The sequence below is a fragment of the Euleptes europaea genome, chromosome 1, assembly GCF_029931775.1.
Source record: "Euleptes europaea isolate rEulEur1 chromosome 1, rEulEur1.hap1, whole genome shotgun sequence".
NCBI lineage: Eukaryota > Metazoa > Chordata > Lepidosauria > Squamata > Sphaerodactylidae > Euleptes > Euleptes europaea.
Genome location: NC_079312.1, coordinates 183,244,022 through 183,260,976, shown reverse-complemented (window position 1 = coordinate 183,260,976; position 16,955 = coordinate 183,244,022). Strand labels below are relative to the sequence as shown.

Sequence of the window (16,955 nt, the reverse complement as noted above, 5' to 3'; positions counted from 1 at the left end):
TGCCCTTTCCGTGCCAGGTAATGGACAGCGTGGCTGCTGAACAACTCCTGGAGGGCACCCTCCCTCGGCTCTAGACCGGCTTCAGGCTGGGCCGTGGGGTGAAGGCAGCACCGCTGGCTTTGGCAGAAGTCCTCCGTTCCACTGCAGACAAGGGCTGTGCTTACTGGATTTATCAGCTGACTTTGAGACAGGGGCCCCCTGTACCATCTTGTTGAGAGGTTGGGAAGGAGATGTCAGGGAATGTGAACTGGGATTGGTTTAAATCACTCCTTACAGATTGGACTCTTGGAGAACCATCAGCCAACAGAATACTTCCACAGGGGTAGCCGTGGGCGGTGGCCAAGTATCTCTCCACCATATTTTCCTTAAAGAAATAAAGGCTCCCCCATTTATGGCTCAAGACCTTTGGGTCAGGGGAGCCTGAAAGGAAAGTGAAGTGAAGGGGGAGCTGCCGAGTCAGTCTGAAACCTCGAGGTCAGCAGTACCACGAAGTAAACATGACGTTTAAAACACTCCTTGATGGAACAGAAGACCAAACGTGTTCCGACAACGTCTTCTTCCGTTGTCTTAAAATACCAGTACTACGTACTCCTATGTTCAAAAGTCAGCAAAGGACAAGGGAGAGGAATTTGCAGGCCACGTCAAGGAAGAAAGCGGACACTTGCTATAAAATGCTTTTGGGTTCCATCAAGCGGAGGCCGTCTTTTGTGCGGAACTCAGCCTCCCACCTGGGGCAGCCTTAGGCGTGGGCATTGGGGGGGGGGGCTCCCCCTGCCCCTGCAGCCAGTTGCCCAAACCCTTTCCCCACCTGCACAGCAGGGGGAGGAATCATCCCCCCCCAACTACCTGCGCAGGGAGGTAGACGCCTGACCAGGAAGTTCTTCCTCCCTCCCTTTCTCCTGGGGGGGTGCCCCCCCACCACAGTGATTCTGGGGTCTCATCCTCAAGTTCTGCCCGTGGCCCAAGAATTGCCAATGCCCCCCTTGCCCCCCACACCAGCCTTTGTGGAAAACCAGGCTGTGAACAGCACCTGCTTCAGGTCCGTGCTGGAGTTTGGGTGGTTTCTGCGGAGCAGGTTCTTCGGGCCCCCAGGGGCATAAGCAGAATTGACCCAGGAATGCGAGCGGTCGATCCCCTAGGAAGAGGGCAAAAAAAGAGCATGACAGGAAGATCGTGAGTGAAAGGAAAGCCCAGATAACCCATTTTCTTCCAAAAAACCCACCCCTAGCAGGGAAGGGAGCTTTGTGTCTTTTCTGGAGGCTGCAGCCGCCCTGCAAGCGATCAGCCACCTCCCCGGCCTCTCCGTGTAGCAAGTCCCATTCACTGCTACTCTAATAAGTGCTGGCAGAACCCTCCCGGCTGTCACTCGGCAGGACTGGGGTGGCTGGTGGGCTCTTCGGAAGGCAGACACCCCCCCCTTCTTCCCATTCCTTGGGCCCTTTCGAAAGTTGTCCCTGCTTTTGGAAGCAGCAGGGCCTGGAAGGAGGGTGGCACCCAGGGTAGCTACGCAGGGCTTGGGGGTCTTCTGGAACTCCTGGGTGCTTCCCACGATGCCACCAAGGGCACCACAGAATCCCAGATGTCCAACTCCCGAGCCCAACGCAATCTACCTGCTGAGCAGCTGGATTATGGCCAGTAGTACCTCTGAGACCAACAAGGGTTTGGGGGTATGAGCGTTCCTGAGTCAAGGCTCCCAATCTTAGATATTCCGTCAGAGATTTTATCCTTGAAGTTTATACCCCAAAGTCTTGTTGATCCTGGACACGAAACTGGCCATTCTGCTGCCAACCTACATGGCTAAACCCTCTCAAAGCACCCTACTGAAGTGACAGCAGTCCGGGCAGCCGGTCATCCGGTTGGCCACGCCCCTTCTTTCTTCCCGCTCGCCCCCCCCCAGTGCCTCGTCTGTCCCACAGCTGGCTGCGCTGCCCTGTCCGTTTCCTCCGAGCCCCTCGTCCTTATGCCAGACACCCTGGGAACTACATTTCACTCTGCAAGGGGGGGGGCAGCTGATGACAGAAGGGGAAGGAGGAGAAAGGGAGACCGGATCTTTTTGACCGGCTGGCTGGTCACCATCGCGGCAAAGGAGGAGGAGAGGGAAGAGGAATCTGTGCGAGAGATTTCTGAGGGCCGCCACGCTTGTGATGCCGTCACACTCAAGACTGCACCTGGTGCCTCTCTCGTCCTCGTATGACACCTGGAGAGAGAAGCAGGTCTGCCGGGAGCCCCCGCCCGGACTCCCCAGGGCTGCTTACCCTGCTGCTGCTGCTGTTGTTGGTCTTCTGAGCCTGCTCATCTGGGGAGTCCGGTGAGGTGGTCAGATCTGGGTTGCTGTTGCTGATGCTCTTGGAACGGGAGAGATTAAGGCTGGCCGGACGCCCACTTGCGCGGGACAATGTGGAGCACGGAGCGGAGCCACTGGGAGGCAGCATCCCAGTTTCTGCAGGAAGCACGCAGTTAGAGGAACACAGGTAGACTGCCACTGGATACTTTGGCCCTAGCAGTCTCCACTGTTATAGGCAGGTGCTCCGGACTTGCTGGGACCCCACGTCTCCTGTTCTGCTTTCTCTCTCCATGACACTTGTTTCAGTTTTAAGCAGCTCTTCCCTAATGACTGAGTAGAGACTTAACTCCAACACTGCCAGAGTCCCAGCGAGGCCATGCAGCGCCTTTCAAACTAGCGCAGCCTTCCCACCGGCCCGTCTCTCGATGCAAGGGACAAGGGACACCCGCTGGCGGAGGCACAACCTTGGAGTTCCTGAACATCTGGACAACCGGGGGACTGGCATAAAAGTGTGTGCTCTCTCTCTCTCTCTCTGACACTTGAGTGTACTTGAAGGGCTGTCTATATAGAGGATGGTGCAGAGTTGTTTTCTGTTGCCCCAGAGGGTCAGACCAGAACCAACGGGTTGAAATTAAATCAAAAGAGTTTCCGTCTAGACATTAGGAAGAATTTTCTGACAGTTGGAGCAGTTCCTCATTGGAACGGGCTTCCTCGGGAGGTGGTAAGAGCTCCTTCCCTGGAGGTTTTTAAGCAGACGCCAGATGGCCCATCTGTCAGCAAGGTTGATTCTGTGACCTTAGGCAGATGATGAGAGGGACGGCATCTTCTGGGCACGGAATAGGGGTTACTGGGGGTTTGAGGGGAGGTAGTTGTGAACTTGCTGCATTGTGCAGGGGGTTGGACTAGATGACCCTGGTGGTCCCTTCCAACTCTATGATTCTATGACACACACACACACATGCAACATGCTACCTGGCAAGCCTGGTTCCACCACAGGCAGATGGAAGACATAGAAGATGTAGGAGGACAAGAGATGGTTGCGGCCGTGCTGGTCGTGGCTGCCCTCGAGGCTCCTATGGATCTGGTTCACCATCCCCGCCATGGCTTCGAAGGCAGCACGGCCCATGCTCACTGCAAAGAGAGAAATGGAGAGAGGATGCACCCAAGGAACTGGAGGGGAGCTCTGGACTCACAGCTGATGCTGCTTCCTCCTCCTCCTCCTCCTCCTCCTCGGTGGAAGGAGGGCCTTTGGAATGGGCTGCACCTCCCCACTATGCAAATCCTTGTGGATCTTTGTCCCTTCCAATGGGAGGCCCTCCCAGCCCCCATTTAAAAATCTAGAAATGCCTTTTTTAAAAACTCAAGACAAAACACCTTCTGCAAAAATTACTCCAAGACAGAGAAGGCAGAGCGAGAGGGGGCTGAGGGTCATCCCCAGGATTCAGGTTACGCTAAAAGGACTGTTCTGGGAACTGAAACTGACCAACCCAGTTTATCCCAAGCAGGCCAGGATACTCTTCCACCCACGGATAAGAGACATAGCAAGTCCAATTTTCTTTTTCTATCAGAACCGGGGGGGGGTATTCCAGGTGGGATGTTCCACAGTAGTGTCTAAATTCTGGGACTGTCAGCTCACTGACAAAATGCTAAACAGAAAGAACTTTCTAGGACGCCTTTCTTCCGAAAGCAGCACTGGAAGAAACTTATAAAGCCTCAGAAAGCAGCAGCCATGTCCCACGGAGTTGCTCCGCGCCATGTCCTCCCGTGGGGCATCAAGACTGAAAGGCGAGGAAGTGGCTGCTCCCCTGGTGGGATGAGTTGAGTCCCTGAGCGGAGCAACAAGCACCGAATGTCTTGGGCTAGTGAGGTACGTGCCGCTCTAGGCCCGTTGCCCACACAGCCTGAAGAACTATACAAACCGATGCCGCGCCTAGGAAACTTACAGGGAGTCCACGATAGATTTTAAGGCCCGATGAAGATCCGGCGTGGTGTCGTGGTAGGAGGGTCATCTGGGAAGCTTCGGTCTGAATGCCCACTCTGGGTCTTATTAATTTGGCTCTTTTTCCCCCTCCCTCCTCTTAAGGTTTTCTATTTTCAGATAAAAACACCTTGTCAGGTGTATTTCCAGATGTGTCTTTAATAATCGTGTTTTGTATTTATGACCACTGAGGAAAGCCCAAAAGGCTGAAACCTGTATGGTCCTGTATTGGTCATTTATAATGAGTGTTATCATCAACTTTCTTTGAGATTTTTGTAAGAGTTTATACTGCTGTTTCTTTATTTGTAGCCTATATTCCAGGCCCCGTGTTTTTAACAAACATATTGTATACATATAATAAATATACTTATTTTGTTATAGATTTTACAGTTTCCAGCTCAACCTCTGAAGCTCCCTGAAATAGTGCAGAAGCCAAATCTGAACAAGGGACCCCATAAGTGGCACCAAGGGGGCAGAGGAGACCACGCCGCCTGCAGCCCAGCAGCCGTGATGGGAAGAGGGCTAGCCGGGGCACTTACCTGTCTGCCCGCCAATTACAGGTGGGCGCACCATCAGCTGGATGAGCTTGTTGAGGACCTGGTGGCTGAAGGCGACGAGGGGCTCCAGGCTGGCCACGCGGAGGTTGGCCACGCTGGATTTCAGCTCAGACTCCATGTTGCTCTCTGTCAGGATCACGTCTTTCAGTCGGAAAGGAAAGGAGTATTCCTCCAGCACGTGGGTCAGCGTGAAAAACCTGTCGAGGAACGGGTCCTGTCCGGACAAAGGACAAAACAATCTGTGCCCTGAAGTTCTCAGCCTCTCTTAAGCAACTGACCCACCAGCCATTGCAGCAGTTAGAGGTGACCGGAAGAGGAAACTCTTCCAATGCCCTCAAGGGAAGAAGGCGGCGATGTGCTCGGCCTGATAATTCTCTGGTGGGGCTAAGAGGTCTTGTGAAAGGATGGGGCCAAGCTGAGGCTCAATAGCTTAAGCTCCAGAGAGAGTAAAGGGTCTACAGAAGGTTCCCATCATACATGGTTTTGACCTATTAGAGTGACCAAAACACCTTATTTTTCCTTCATCAGATGCAAGCTCTAATAGAGGAGAACGTACCCTCCCTTGCAACACGCAAGCTCCCACCCCTCCCCCTCTCACCTGAGTGTGGACAGAGGAAACGGCCAGCACCTCCACACTGAAGACCCCCCTGTGGTTGTCCACCCACTTCATGCCCGGCAACTGGACCTGCAGAGGAACAGGGGAGAGCTGAGCGTTGGGGGGGAGGGACCTCAATGCCAGGTGAATATTTCCTCCAGGGACAGTATCACAGAGCAGGCTGTTGTGCCTGCAGGGTGCGCGATCCAGGCCTCCACATCCACAGTAGGAATGTGGATCTGGCGGAAAGAATGGAGAGGGCCAGCAAATGGAAACAGCCCGACCCGATCTCAAGAGAAACAGGAAGAACGACACATCCGTGGTCAGAATCTGGAAGCCACAAATGTCATCCAAAAGCAGAGGGCTATTTGTTGAATCCTTTTTGCTCCACGTGCATGCAGCCACGCCCTACCCTGGGGCTGCAATCCAGGCAGGGGCATGGAACCGGACCCCCCCCCACACACACACACAGTGGAAGCAGCTGCAGGTGGGTTGGAGGCAGGCGGAGACTGGTCTTTGCAGGCCGCTGTCCCTGCGCTGCTCCTTGCTGGTGCCACCCTTTCCCGCCCCCTGCCCCCTCGTTGCAGAGGCACAGAAGCGCCGGTCCCATAAGAATCTTGCCAGACCCTCCTGCAGCCCATCTACCCCCTTCCCCCCCCCAACAGCTGAGAAAGCGGACAAGGAGAAGAGTTGGATTTTTATATGCTGACTTTCTCTACCTTTTTAAAGGAGAATCAAACCAGCTTACTATCTCCTTCCCTTCCTCTCCCCACAACAGACACCTTGTGAGGAGAGGGGGAATCAAACCCGGTTCTCCAGATTAGAGTCCTCCACTCTCAACCACCACACCACACTGGCACATTTCACAACACAGCACAAGCCCCCCCCCCCCCGGGCAAGCCAACGATCCAGGTCACTTACATCAGGGGTGAGCATGGAGTAGCTGGGTGGAGGCTTGTCCACGGACACCGGGAGGCAGAACTGGCCCGTCCGCAGCCGCCCGTGCTGCATGAGAGGGATCCACTGCATGGAGAGGAGAAGGGCTGAGAGGCAGGACAGCCCCCCCGGCCATTCATCCTGCCCCCTGCTAGTCCCACATGCCACAGTTTGCCCACGAGAACCACATTCTCCCGTTCACCGATTTCCAAGGCCCTTTGTTTTACAGGATCAAGAAGGGACAAACTGTTCCCATCATGCTCAGAATATCCATGTTACCACCCAAGCTGCACAGAGAAAAAGGGACTGATGGAGGGTCAGGAATCCCAGGCGAGTGCCGGAAGGGCGCCCACTCAAGGGCATCCCAAGCGAATTAAACTCAGGAAGCTGCCCCCCCCCAACGTAGCAGGCCATGGTTCTGCTATAGCCAAGGACTGCCTCATCTGAGCTGCAGCTGGTCTCCAAAGGCAGGAACCTCTGCTGGTTTCCGGCGTCATTTTGGCTGGGGGTGCCCAGGGACTGAGCCATGGGGCGTTCTGCTGAACCAAGGTAAAGGTAAAGGTCCCCTGTGCAAGCACCGGGTCATTCCTGACCCATGGGGTGACGTCACATCCTGACGTTTCCAAGGCAGACTTTGTTTGCGGGGTGGTTTGCCAGTGCCTTCCCCAGTCATCTTCCCTTTACCTCCAGCAAGCTGGGAACTCATTTTACCGACCTTGGAAGGATGGAAGGATGAGTCGACCTTGAGCTGGATACCTGAAACCGACTTCCATTGGGATCGAACTCAGGTTGTGAGCAGAGCTTTTGACTGCAGTGCTGCAGCTTAACACTCTGCGCCACTTTGGGGCTCTTGCTGAACTAAGACCCTCCCCCAAATTTTGCAAGCACTCACTGTGTAGCCAACCGGGGTCTCCAGAGGTGTGTTCTGCTTCTGCTGACAGCTCACGTGGTAAAAGACAAACAGGAGGTGGTGGCTGTCCGTCAGATTGGCCGGGATCTTCAGCTTGAACTCCTCGTAAAACTCGGGGGACCTGTGAAGAGGGGGGGCCCACGCCAGCTCAGATGGAATCAACAGATGTGGAAGACACCGAACAGCCCCAAATTGCCTTGTCAGCCAGCAAGAACTGTGGGGCCCCCCTGGCTGATGCCCTGACCAAACCAGCTTGGGGGAAAGCCCTGTGGGTTACCAGAGCTACAGCGCCCCCTCCCAGCCAACCCATTTGCCGCAAGGACCCCGCCCCAACATCCTGAGAACTTAAACTCACTTGTTATGGTACACCACAGCTGTGTAGGCCTCTTTTACAAACTCACTGCAACTTGATTTTCCAAAGATCACCTGAGGTGTCAGAAAAGAAAGAGGAAGCCTTGAGCCAAGGCAGGGAAAAGGGAGTTCGGATGGCCGTTGGGGCGGGGGCAAGAGAGGCAACATTCAAGGAGGGGTGGGATTTTCAACATGTTTATATGGCCTGCAATAGATACCAGGTATCTCTCAACACGTTTCCTTCCTGCACTGCCCCCCCCCACCCAGAGGTAAGAGCCTCATCTGGTTTATGACCCCCCCTCCCTTTGCCTGGTGCAGTTTTGTTCATAGGGTTATGTAGGCAAACATGGTGGGGATGCCAGCCATCCCCTCCGATAAGGCAACTTTCCAGGTGTTTTTGAACAGCTTTCGTCACACCCCCTGATCCTGCCCCACCATAACACCCCCCTCCCCCATGGAACATGCAGAAACCTTCCCGGAAAGTTATCGGCCAGAGCTCTGCAAGCCAGTGGACAGGAAACTGGACGATGAGTGGACTTCTTGCCCCTCTGCAAAAATGGAGAGGATGGGTGTTGTGAAGGGGAAAACCCCCCCAGCCCCCCCTAGAGCCCTTTTCCCATCCCGAACGGGAAGAAGCTGAAGTGGGAACAGACGTGCCAGCCCTGCTGGCTGTGCCACGTGTCACAACACGGCATACGTGGGGGGAAAAACCACCAGGAGGCTCACACTGTACCCCAGGCTGCGCCCACGTCTGTCCCAAAGTCAGTCTTTGTTCTTCAAAATATTTTTTTCACGTTTCTGACCTGCCCCCTTTCTCCGAGGAGCTGAGCGCAGCGCCTGTGGTTCCCTCCTCTCAATTTATCCTCTCAGTTGCTCTGTGAAGTGGGCTAGGCCAAGGGACAGAGACTGACCCAAAGCCACCCACTGAGAGGAGGAATTTGAACCTGGGTCTCCCCTGCCCCAGCCTACTATCCTGCTACCCCACACCGACTTCAGTCAGCTCTGCTTGCTGATACTGCCTTTATTCTAACCACAGCATCTGCTGCTTTCGGCAAGGAATGACGGGGTGGCAGGAAGTGAGGTGGGAAGGACCAGGCCTAGAGGCCCCATGGCTAGAGTGGCCAGGGGGCCAGCCCTGGATGCCTCACCAAGAACCCTGCTTCTCTGCTTTTTTGCAATGTTCATTCTCCTTCAAGAGAAAACGGCAACAGCATCTTTGACCTGATCAGACAACCCACGGAAGGTTATTGACGGCACAGTCAAAGCCTAAGCAGGTCTACTCATCAGCCTACTGACGTCTACTTGATGGGACTTCCTCCCAGGAATGTGTTTTTATGACCGCCCTGTCAGTAGGCTCACTCCAAAACAGCAGTCACCGAATTGGCATGGAAGCGTCGCCCCTTGAACACCGACTCCCTCACAGGTAAGGTGACTCTCTCACAAAGGTCAGCTTTGAGACCTATTTTCACAAAGATGAGGACTAGGAAGATGTGAAAAGGTGAAGGTGCCGCCAACTGAAGCAGACCTCTGAGGCCCATCAAGGTCAGTCTTGTCTACTCGGACTGGCAGCGGCTCTCCAGGGTCTCAGGCAGAGAAAGGTCTTCCCCATCCCCTACTACTGGAGATGCTGGGGACTGAACCTGTGACCTTCTTCATGCCAAGCAGACATGCTACCACTGAGCCACTGCTCCACCCCACCCAAGAACTTGGCTGGAAAAAAGAAACAGGCTCACAGGAACCCCAAAAACGTGAATCTGGTGGAAAACTGTTGCCCAAAACATGTCATCAGAGAAAGCAGAACATTGGGCCGGGAAACGAAACTTCCCGGCAAGGCGGCCTCTGGAGCGAAGCAGCCCCCTGAGGTGACGCAGATGCTCTTCCCCACAGCTCCCTCACCAGGCCACAACAGCTTTGGCTCCTCGGGGGGTGGCGGGTGGCAGAAGAAACAAGGGGGCTACCTCACTCACCGGCAAGGCCTGCCCGGGGCCTTCTCCCGCCATGAACTGCAGCTTCACTGCGATGTTCCGCACGGAGCCCTGACGGCTGCTGAAGTTCAGGCTTTGGGGGTAAACATAGAGCAGGTTCCTGCAAAGGAAGCGAAACCTTCACAAGGCTGCAGTGTCTGGGAATGCCAAAAACACACGCTCAGGGTCTGCTGTGGAAGGACACCCTAAAGCAGGGGCAGGGATACAAGCCCAATGGTGGTGTGGCAGACCACTTTGCCCAGCGCACACAAATGGTTCCCCCCGCCCCAGCAATCAAGGCAAGTCCCCAAAATGCCGGCCACCCAGCCGGGGCTCTGCTGACTCCCGGTGAGCCTGGCCAAGTACGACCCTCATCTCTTCATTTGGCACACCAACATGAAGCTGCCTCATACTGAATCAGACCCCCCCCCTTGGTCCATCAAAGTCAGTATTGTCTGCTCAGGCAGGCAACAGCTCTCCAGGGTCTCAGGCGGAGGTCTTTCACATCACCTACTTGCCTGGTCCCTTTAACTGGAGATGCCGGGGATTGAACCTGGGACCTTCTGCATGCCAAGCAGATGCTCTGCCACTGAGCCACACATGAAGCTGCCTTCTACTGAATCAGCCCCTTGGTCCATCAAAGTCAGTATTGCCTACTCAGACCGGCAGCGGCTCTCCAGGGTCTCAGGCAGAGGTCTTTCACATCACCTACTTGCCTGGTCCCTTTAACTGGAGATGCCACTGGGGTTTGAACCTGGGATCTTCTGCATGCCAAGCAGAGGCTCCACCACTGAGCCACACGGCCCCTTCACAGATAAGGCATTGCCCCCTTTTTTGGTGCTTAGGCGGAAAAAGCTGCTGAGCAGCACCCTATAGACAAAAGAGGGGCCCAGGTCAGACAGGGAAAGAGATGTCTGAAATGGGGGCTGCTCTCCTAACGTGGCCTCCATGTCTTTGTTTCCAGAGGGAGAATTAAAGATCAGAGAAAGAGTCTGCAAGGCAGCACAGGGAGGATCTGGACCACTTTCTGAAAGGCCGCCGCCCTTCCCCCCCCCCCCCCAAGGCTGCTGGGACAGAGACGGATGCAAAGACACCACGGACAAACCATGGGGTTCATCCACACTTCACATCCCATATTTGGCCCCCTCCACCATGACTGATTTGCACAACAGCCCTGACAACTAGGACCTGAGAAACCCAGGTTCGAATCCCTACTCTTGCCGTGTAAGCTTGCTGGGTGACCTGAGGCCAGTCAGTCACATGCTCCAGCATTTGGACGGGAGGCCTCCGAGGAATGCCGGGGTTGTGACGCGGAGGCAGGCAACAGCAAACCACCTCCGAAGGTCTCCTGCCTCCAGGGCTCACTAGAAGACAGCTGTGACCTGACAGCAGTAGAGTGAAATCTGACTGTCCTGGTGCCGCCCCCCCACCCCCCACCCGGCATTGCTTCAGGCAGGCAGCAGTCTCCTTTACTTTCCATTTTGTTTTCAAAGCACCTTGGGGGCTTTGAAAACATGTCCAGAGGAGGACAATAAAGATGGTTGAGGGGTCTGGAGACCAAGTCCTATGAGGAAAGGTTGAAGGAGCTGGGTATGTTTAGCCTGAAGAGGAGAAGACTGAGAGGGGATAGGATGACCATCTTCAAGAACTTGAAGAAGGGCTGCCGTATAGAGGAGAGTGCCAAGATGTTTTCTGTTGCCCCAGAAGGTCAGACCAGAACCAAGGCGGTTGAAATTAAAACCAAAGAGTTTCCGTCTAGACATTAGGGAGAACTTTCTGACAGTCAGAGCGGTTGCTCAGTGGAACAGGCTTCCTCGGGAGGTGGTGGTCTCTCCTTCCCTGGAGGTTTTCGAGCAGAGGCTAGATGGTCATCTGTCAGCAATGCTGATTCTATGACCTTAAGCAGATCATGAGAGGGAGGGCACCTTGGCCATCTTCTGGGCAGGAAGTAGGGGATCACTGGGGGTGTGGGGAGGGGAGGTAGTTGTGAATTTCCTGCCATGTGCAGGGGGTTGGACTAGATGACCCTGATAGTCCCTTCCAACTCTATGACTCTATGATTCTAAAAGGACCTCGAGGACTCTGAAGACACTAATCGTGAATTCTGAAGTCCACTTGGACAAGGGGGGTGGGGTTAGCTGCTTCACGGCAGACCCAAGAATTGTCCACGCTGCCTTCTCCGAGCAGCAGATCTGCTTCCCTCCCCGGGCATGTAGGAGTACAGAAGAATTCTTCTCTTGGGAGCCTGTGCCATCTTGAAGTTTGCCCACAGCACATGTTTGTCTCATGCAAGTCTCACCCTGCCAACCCAGAGCCATTCAGCCCCACAGAACTGGGAGGAGTGGAGCTAAGGGAGCAACACCACAAAACCAACCCCACCGGCCAGCAAAGCAGAGGCCTCCCCCCCCACCTGCTGCACTGTGACAGGGGAGGGCGCACCCACCGATACGTCGTGTGAGGCGTGTAGACCTCCCTGACAGGGAACTCCAGGATCTCTTTGGTGGGCCGGACCCGGAGGTCAGGGTAAGGCTGGACGTGCAGCAGCTCTGGGGACAGGCAGTACTGGGGGCTCTCCGGCACCGGTGAAATGTCAATCTTCAGCAGGGCTGCAAGGACACAATCAAGAGGCGCGTCTGGTGTGCACAGAACACAGCAGCATCCTCAGACAGGGATGAAGCACGCGGCAGAGCAAGGGTGAGGGCGGGAGGGGGTGAGGCAGCGCACAACGCTTCTGCCTTCCGCTCCCTCCACATCGCCCGCACGCCAGGAGCCGTTCTTAGGCCAAAGGCTCTTGTTCTGAGCCATCTTGTCCTGGGTGGCTGAGCACCAGCGGAACCATTCTCCTTCCAAGGGTACCGCAGCCACACAGCGGCCCATTTCAGACCAGATGGTGGCTCTCGTCAGCGCGCTTCATCTTCCAAGCGCTCCTTCCACCCCTTGAACGCTCCAGTTTCCCCCCCCCCCCAACACACACACTTTCTGGCTTGTTCATGCCCCAGTTTGTCTCCAAACCACAACAGTCTGAAGTGAGTTTCCAGTTCTGGCTTGGAGGTAAATCAGTTTAGAAATCACAGCAAAGTATAACTTGCGCAAACCAGGGGAAAAGAATGGAACGCACCAGCGTGACGTCTCGGCACAGCCGTCCCCCTGGAACCTCCAGCACCTGACATTCACGGCAAGAGCAAGTGCCTCAGAGTGGGCTGAAAGAGGCCAGCAGTCACCCCGCCTTACCTGTGATGGGCCGCAGCCTCCGCAGGACAGACGAGGGTCGCCTCATGTCTGCCAGGAACTTGTACAAGTCTTCATCACTGAGACGGTCGGCCTCCTGAAATAAAGGGAAGAAGAGCTGGTTTTTATACCCTGCTTTTCTCTACTGTAAGGAGTCTCAAAGCAGCTTACAATCGCCCTTCCTCCCCCCCCACAATAGACACCCTGCGAGGTAGATGAGGCTGAGAGAGCTCTAAGAGAGCTGTGACTAGCCCAAGGTCACCCAGCTGGCTTCATGTGTAGGAGTGGGGAATCAAACCTGGTTCTCCAGATTAGATCAGAGATGCCTTCCTAGTTCCACTGGGATGACCACAGACACTTACAGCCTCTGTGCTCTTTTTCTTTGGGACAGTCATCTCCAGAGACCGCACTTTGGCATCCCTCACAGCAGGAGGGCTGACTGATGGCCCCATTGGTGGGTGGACGAAATCAGATGCTGCGGGGGGGGGGGGGGGTGTCTGCCTTTCTTTCATCCTTGGCTTGTCTCTGCTCACTCACCTGAGTCAACTACATCTATACCTTCTTCAAGCAACCTTCCCATGGTTCACTGTCTAACCCGTGGCCTGGACTGTCTACAGTACTGGCCAGAGGGGGGTAGAACAGATAGCCTTTCGGGTCCTTCCAAAATTCTGATCCTGTGCTCTGTGTCACATGGCCAACTCCGAGATGAAACTGCCACAAATTACTTCCTCTCCAGGACCGACCACCTGGTAAACGGGCCATGTGAGAACGCCGGCCCAGAGGCAAAAACCACCACACCCAGGGAAGCACTCCCACTTCCACATGCAGCAGAAACGGACTCCAGGTCAGCATTCAGCTTCAGACCTTTCCTCCACCTTAAAAAGCCTGTTTTGGGTAGGAGTGGGGTGGGAAAGCGGCAGGAAAAAGACCAGGAGGCAGAAAACCCACCCACACAAACTCTTGGATCCCCCACAGGGGCTGTGAAGGGACAGAAACCCCAGAAAAAGATGTTATGCTTCTGTGCAGCCTGCACCTCCAGAGCCCCACCTGCTTGAAGAAATTGGTGACTGTGAGCGTCGCAGGGCGGAAGTTGCCGAAGCTGCATGTCTCCTCCCCAACACTCATGCGCTCGTGGGCTTTCCTCTTGCGCTCATTCCAGGTGCCTTTGCACTCTAGGGGTAAGACATGGCCTGTAGGAGACATTGGGAAATATCTTCCCGACGTGCAGCCCTGCCAGTCCCAACGGCAAACACCTGCATAACAGGCAAAGTCCAGGCCCTCCCGCCACATCAGGGGTCGGATCAGACCAGAAACAATTGTACTTTTCTATGGATCTGTGCAGGGCATAAAGACCCAGGGGCCGCCTCTCTCTCTTTTCTCTGCCTCTTTCACATCTGCAGCACAGTAAAACTGTTGCCTCTGCACGTTTGTTGGGAGGTCAGGAGACACAGTCTACACACATCATTTATATAAAACGGAGGAGGAGGAGGAGGAGGAGGAGGAGTTGGTTTTTATATGCTGACTTTCTCTACCACTTAAGAATCAAACCAGCTTACAATCACCTTCCCCTCCCCACAACAGACACCCTGTGAGGTAGGTGGGGCTGAGAGAGTGTGACTAGCCCAAGGTCACCCAGCTGGCTTCATGTGGATGAGTGGGGAAACCAACCCGGTCCACCAGATTAGCCTCCGCCACTCACGTGGAGGAGTGGGGGAATCAAACCCGGTTCTCCAGATCAGAGTCCACTGCTCCAAACCACCATGGCTCTTTTAGGACAGCAGGAAGCTGACTCCTGCTCCTTGGGGGTCACGCACTCCCCCTTACCGCCCTCCGGCTCGGAAGCCTCCCTCTCGAGCATGCCGGCGCTGCTGATAATGTTCGGGAGGTGGATGGCTGTCCAGGCGAAGGGCATGCGGTACTGGCCCAGGCGCGCGCAGAACTGCTCGGCGGCCCCCCGCAGCCGCTCCAGCTTCTCCTTGTTCTGGCGACACAAAGCAGAGGCATCTTCCATCACCCTGGCGGACCTCCACAGTGTAACACCCCCCCGTGGGCCACCTCCCCACCTCCCCACGACAACCCGATGGCGCTCAGGGCTGTTGCGAAGGTGAGGAGAAGGGAGGAGATCCGCCGGGGGAGCCCAGAGGCTAGGCCAGAGGCGCCTCGTCCAGCTGGGCTCTTCTGGCGTCCCTAATGCAGCCCTCATCCCAGGTCCTCCCCCCTCCAGGAATTAAGAGCAGAAGTGGGATGTGAACCCAGGCTCAAGCCACCCAGGACACCCATTAGGCTCACACGCTCAGCGTGGGGCCCCCCCCTCTTTCCCACCCCCTCCCAGCCCTCTTACCTTCGCAGCGTCTGCCTCCTTCAGGACCACGTACGGCTCACAGCACTCGCTGACGTCCCCCTGCTGAAGCACCTTCTCCAGCTGGGCGAAAGGGAAAAGGCCGGTAACCGGCAGAGAAGTCCCCCCCCCCCCCATCGCGTGGCCTGAAGCTCCCCGGAATGACCGAAGGGCCTGCGAGCTCTCTCTCAAAGCCAGAGAGACCACCACACACAACAGGGGGTCCCGGGGGGTGGGAGAGGACCTGAACGGTGCCCCTGCTGCTCAAACGTGCTGCCATGCCTCTGCTCTCTGGTTTCGAATCATTCCTTCCTCTTCGGCTAGTCACAGTGAGATGGCAAAAGACAGGACTTCCCAACTTCTCAAAACCCACAGATGTCATTAGAGGGAACCCACCTGCTTCCAAAACTATCCGCAGAAACACAAGGCCTAGAAACGTGCTGTGAGAACGTGCGGTTCCCCCCGCCCCCACACTCCAGACCTGCCCCTGCCCCTGCCCAGCTCAGCCCCAGAGGCACCAAACCACCCCTGGGCCACATCTGGCTCCTGGCCAGCGGTGGCATGCGTGAGGAGGCGCTCAGGAGCCTGGCTCGTGTCCAGCAGGGAAGGAAATTTGCAAGGGGGAGGGGGACATTTTTAAATTGACTTTATTTATGTCTACCCTGCCTTTCTCCCCAAGGGAGACCCAAAACCACTGACATCATCCCCCCCCCCTCTGTTTTAGGCTCACAACAACAGCCCCGTGAGGGAGGTGAGGCTGAGAGGGGGTGTGACTGGCCCCAGGTCACCCAGAGAGCTTCCATGGCACAAGTGGGGATTTGAACCCGGGTTTCCCAGAGCCTAGTCCGACACTTTAACCCCTACACCACACTGGGGTGGGGGAGGGTTCTCACTGCCCTATTTGGGGTGGCGCAATACATGAGCCGGCCTCACCAACAAGGAATCGTTTTCTGCACCCCCCACCAAAACAACGGGCATGCAGGCAGTCCCGCCCCACACCCCAATGACAGCACAGGGGAGAGAACGGCTGCGCCTTCCAGGCGGAAGAAGACCCCGGGAAGGATGCCTGAGGACCGAGTGTCTCACCTTGATCACCAAGAAGATGTCTGGAGAGGGGTGAGTGAGGGAAAAGACAGCCGAGCGAGCCAGGGTGCTGATGGCCGGGTGGCCCCCGTGGGCGCGCAGGAGACCCTTCGTGTGCTCCGAGTTGAGATCAAAATAAAAGTTTTCAGAAATCTAGAAGAGACGGAGGGGAACCGTTGGTGGAGGGTTAGGGTTCCACGTGCCCCTTGTGACACAAGAGGAGCTGGTGATTGGGGGCATCACAACAGGGCCCCCCCCCCCCAAAAAAAACAAGCACAGCTAAATTCTGGATTTCCGACCTACTGAATTTCTGGTCTTGGAATCTGCGAGAGCTGCTCTCGCTAGAGGGGCTGCTCAGAAGGTGATGCCCTTATTCCAAGTGGGTGTTTACAGGTCAGTTCCAGGTTTACCTCCTTGTTCTCCCCCCACCCACAATAGGGCCAGGCCCCTCACAGCGGCCTCCACTGGCCCTTGTTAAGTCACGGAGCTGGAGTGATGGGGAGAAGGAAGGCAGCAGGGCATCAAAGCATATGGCGCGAGCTCCTTTGAGCTGGAGGGGCAGAACCACGCAACCTCTGCAAGGGAGCCAGGTGCCCGGGGTACCCGCTCCAGGCCCTGGTCTGCCTTTCCTTCCAGGCTTAACTCAGGAGGCCTTTCTCCGAAACGCTTTAGTTAGAACGGGGCTGAAGGGGCCGGACCACGAGAGGGTCTGCTCTATGCCAACTCCCTGG

The 16,955-nt window shown here is 55.7% G+C and overlaps 1 protein-coding gene across 1 annotated transcript in view; it reads right to left on the bottom strand.

Annotated features, from left to right (window-relative positions):
• The window catches only part of DOCK6 (dedicator of cytokinesis 6), a 64,320-nt gene that overhangs the window by 36,256 nt on the left and 11,109 nt on the right, over window positions 1-16,955 (bottom strand). Inside the window, 15 exon segments of the mRNA XM_056850755.1 lie at window positions 1,031-1,135; window positions 2,256-2,440; window positions 3,257-3,415; window positions 4,802-5,033; window positions 5,418-5,504; window positions 6,336-6,437; window positions 7,243-7,381; window positions 7,616-7,686; window positions 9,579-9,696; window positions 12,019-12,181; window positions 12,807-12,900; window positions 13,851-13,975; window positions 14,628-14,784; window positions 15,145-15,225; window positions 16,228-16,377. Of these exon segments, the coding sequence (XP_056706733.1) occupies window positions 1,031-1,135; window positions 2,256-2,440; window positions 3,257-3,415; window positions 4,802-5,033; window positions 5,418-5,504; window positions 6,336-6,437; window positions 7,243-7,381; window positions 7,616-7,686; window positions 9,579-9,696; window positions 12,019-12,181; window positions 12,807-12,900; window positions 13,851-13,975; window positions 14,628-14,784; window positions 15,145-15,225; window positions 16,228-16,377 (1,968 nt within the window).